We start from the raw sequence: 4,338 nt of genomic DNA, 5'->3' as shown, positions 1-4,338 counted from the left end.
CATCATTCATGAATTGAGCAATTCTCTTACGGAGGGGAAAATTAGCCTCAAGGAATTGAAAAACTTTTTCTTGCTGCACGGAGCATTATACTATCGCAATCCTGATGTATCCCTGTCGCGATGAATTGGAGATGAAGAAGCCAGTGAACAACTCAAGCGCATACATGAGGAAGTATGCGGGCAAACCCTGGTAATCACGCTTTACCGAAGACTTCATAGACTCGGGTATTATTGGCCCTCTATGGAGACTCGGTCGAGAAAGTTGCAAGGAACCTGTCCAAATTGTCAGACACCACCTCATCACTTGGAGGTTCTAACACTTCATCACACTGGGGACTGGAGATAACCTTACGTAAAGTATCTCCGTGACAACGATCTTCCATTAGAGAAGAAAAGTGCGATCAAACTCATTCAAAGATCCAAACGTTTTGTCTACTTGGAAGGGATTTTGTATCGCAAAAGATTCGGTGGGAATCTCCTGAGATGCTTGGCTGAACATGAAATCCCTACAATCCTGAAAGATATGCACGAGGGTGAGCACCAAGGAAAGAAGAAATTATTTCTCCAAATTCATGAGAAGTATTACTGGCCAACCATGGAAGATGATGCAGCCGCCTATGTTCGGAGATGTCATCAGTGCCAAGTTCATGGTAATCTCATCCACACTCCTTGTCTCCCATTAAATTCTGTGAGCAGTCCGTGGCCCTTCTACAGCTGGGGACTGGATATTATTGGGAAGATCAACCCAGCATCTTCGAAGCAGCATGAATACATCATCACGACGACAGAGTATGTTACCAAATGGGTTGAATCTATTCCTCTCCGGTGCACTACTGGAATTATAATTGCTTCCTTCATCAAAGAGCATATCATATGCAGATTTGGCATCCCTAAGCACATCATCACAGATAACGGAGGACCCTTCGCCAACAAACATGTCACAGAATTATTTGAAGAATACGGCATTAAACAAATCTTCTACACGCCATACTATCCCCAGGGAAATGGGCAAGCAGAGAGCACCAACAAAACTCTGATCCGGATTCTCAGTCGAACAGTTCATGACAATCCACGAACGTGGCATGAAGAATTGCCCATGGCTTTGTGGGCTTACCGCACCGCACCAAGGATTTCAATCGGGACTTCACCATATTCTCTCGTCTATGGTGCTGATGCCATCCTCCCAAAGGAGATCAAAATTACCTCTGCAAGAATTGCAGCAGCAAGTGGGGTGCAGTGGGACGAAGCCGAAGTGTCCAATTTGAGGATTGTCGAGTTAGACATGCTTGAGTCGAGAAGAGCCAAAGTAGAAAAAGATATGGAAACTTACAAACATAGGTTCTCCAAAGCGTACAACAAAATGGTAAGACCTCGAACATTTCAAATAGGAGATTTGGTTCTGAAAACAACAAAGCATATCCAACAAGACATTTCCGCTCCCAAGTTCTCTCCTAAATGGGAAGGGCCTTATGTAGTCATCAAGGAAGTATCTAGTGGATACTACAAAATCCTAGTTGTTAATGGAGGAATTGAAGGAAACATCATCAACGACGAATGGCTCAAAACATATTACGCCTGATCCGTAAAAAACCATTACCTTTTCATCAATTCAAGCATTTCTCAAAATGTAATTTATATTCCTCCAAAGAGTATGCAAAGTACTCCTTTGTTCATTAAATATTTCATAAATGAACAAAAATTTCTTTATCAATTATTCTGCCTACAGAAAAGTCTGAACCTATACGAAAAAAAACAATCATAAAGGCTCACTCAGAATAAACCATCCAACAGAGGGTAATTCTTAAAGAAAGCCATGTCTAACTTATTTTGAAAGTTCTCGGTCTTCACCTTCAAATCCTGGACATCTTTCTCAACTCTTGCCGATTCCAGGGCAAGTGCCTTCTCCTCTTCCAAGAAAGCAGTTGTGGTAGAAATTGCATCAGCAGTTGCGGCTGCCCTGTGGATTTTGATCATCTCAAGCCGACGACGAAGCCAGCTTATGTTGAACCGAAAAGTTTCACAATTCGAGATATTTTCATCCCACCTGTGCAGTTCATGGTTCTTGACATCTTGCAGGTTCATCTCTTCAATGATCGGTAACAATCCGGCGACCGTGATCAGAAGGGTTGGGAGAAAACCTCTCCATATTTCCGTCATAGAAATGTGCCAATACCGCCTCCAAATTTTGGTATACAAAGGTACATGACATTTTGGAATGACGAATCCACCGACCATGTTATTATTTGGAGAAGTATTAGTCATGGGAACTTCAAAAGGGAGTCCAGCTATTGGATACTCGTGAGCCCCAGCCCTAGCTTCCACGGAATCAGTAGAGTCTTCATCAACATGGCTGCTGCTATCGTCGATCACGACTACGGATTTCCCATTCCTTCGTTTTATAGCATCGACCACAACCTGAATGTCAACCTGTAACGATGGAACATTCAGAAGACATGGACAATGCTCGGTCAAAGAAAGATCTTCAGTCGAAGACTTACAGACGTCCCAGTACCAGCTTCACGAGCAGACCTATAACGTGCAGGAGCCTTAACAGTCCGTTTATATCGGGATCAATTCCCCTGATTGCCCTGCAAAGGATCATTTTCTTTGATCAGGATTGATTTCTAATCACATGAAAACGCTGGAAAACATGCTATACTCACTGGAATAGGTGTCCCGGGCTGATACTTTGTCGAGGATCCATTTCGAGAAGAAGCACTACTACCAGACATGTTGATGAGAGGTATGATTATGATCAAAAAATTTCTTCTGATAGTGTGCAGCGAAGAAGATGTGTTGAATCAATATCAAACCCTATGTATTGAAAGTCAAGATGAAGATACTTATTATATAGCGATAAGATGAGTCAGTTGCGGTTTCTGCTGAAACCCTAAACCTCGAATCAGATGCACGGAGATATGGGAGGAGCGCAATAATACTGGGGACTGAAAGTTCAGCTATAGTCAACGTTGCGATTGATGACCTAGCATGTCACGTGTCTCTCTAGCCAGCTCATATGGTCGTGGATCATCATTGCCTACGTGGATCTTGGGTCATTGCTCAAAGCTAGAGTGTGGAGAAGTTTGGCGGAGAAACGATAGGAGATTATTGTTCAAAAAATAATTTCTAGCAACATCTCTACAGCCAAATTAATCAAATAATCAGAAAGTATCTACTTCATTAGAAAGGAAATAATTTCAGAAAAATTCATGAGCAAGATCAGTCAGACTCATTAGAGGCGTTGGATTTGTCAGAATCATCAGGCCTATCATCATCGTCTTCTGATGAATCCTCTTCACGCTCTTCATCAGAATCACTATCAGGGCCGTTGACGAAGTCTGGGTGAATATCTTCTTCATAGGTGTCCCAGCCAGCTTCCTCCTCACGCTCAGCCTCGGGATCAGCTCGGGTCAGCTTCTCAATTTCTCTAGTGTACCGGTCCGGCTTGATTTCACGCTCTGGTGGTCCCCACATAGATTCATCCTCTGAAGCATCAGAGTCTGAAGCTACACCTACATCACATGAATGAAGCTTATCCTCAGCATTCGCTATCCGACGCTTAATTCGGGCTCTTCTTCGTATATGATCCTCCAACTCGTCATCTTCAGCTTTTCTCTTCCTGAGCTCAGCATAAGTGACTCGCTGATTGTAGACGGGTATATCACGATTCTCTTTAGCTCGAGTTTTGACTGTGGAAGGTTTTAAATCCTCTTCTGAAGAGATGGAAGAATAATCGTTCATGCTGCTAGAAGTCACTATTTTCTGAGACAAGGAATATGGAGTTACAAACACGCTGGTATTAACGCCTGCAAAAATGGTATTCCTCAATTCTTACCTATTTACGATTTCACGAACTTAGTGATAACAACGTAAAACCCCCAAAACTTGCTCGTTCTTTCAAACCTGCAAAATCGATCATGAAACATATTATTCAAGAGTCAACACCGACTTTTTGAGAAACTATGAGTAATTCACATAACCTTCTATGTGAGCACTCGCTGATTTTTGCGCGTACATACGCTATAAAATCGCTGAATTCACACATACACTATGAATTCACCAAACTCATAAATTGTGTGTTTTCAAAAAATCAATTTTCATTCAATAAAGCGTGAATAAGTCACGCACACACAAAAAAAAAATTATAAAAAAAAAAACTTTTGCTCAATCGAGCATTCGTCTATGAAACGAGGATTCGCTATTTTTGTAGAACTCTCCATATTCCAAATAAAATTTCGGAAGTTCTCAACAAATTTTCATCATGAACTCTAGTTTTTTTCAAAATTCTTTTAACTCTAAGGATTATTACTTACTACTTTTACGAACAAAGCTACGTTC

General features: G+C 41.5%; 1 protein-coding gene across 1 annotated transcript; it reads right to left on the bottom strand.

The window, feature by feature from the left end:
- Positions 1-3,219: 3,219 nt before the first annotated feature.
- On the bottom strand, positions 3,220-3,741 carry LOC113295744 (glutamic acid-rich protein-like). The gene has a single exon (XM_026544069.1). The coding sequence runs from the start codon at positions 3,739-3,741 to the stop codon at positions 3,220-3,222; it is 522 nt and encodes a 173-aa protein (XP_026399854.1).
- Positions 3,742-4,338: the final 597 nt, after the last annotated feature.

Source organism: Papaver somniferum, chromosome 7, assembly GCF_003573695.1.
Source record: "Papaver somniferum cultivar HN1 chromosome 7, ASM357369v1, whole genome shotgun sequence".
NCBI classification, from domain to species: Eukaryota; Viridiplantae; Streptophyta; class Magnoliopsida; order Ranunculales; family Papaveraceae; genus Papaver; species Papaver somniferum.
Note: the sequence above shows the minus strand (reverse complement) of the source record. Positions and strands in the feature narration are given on the sequence as shown.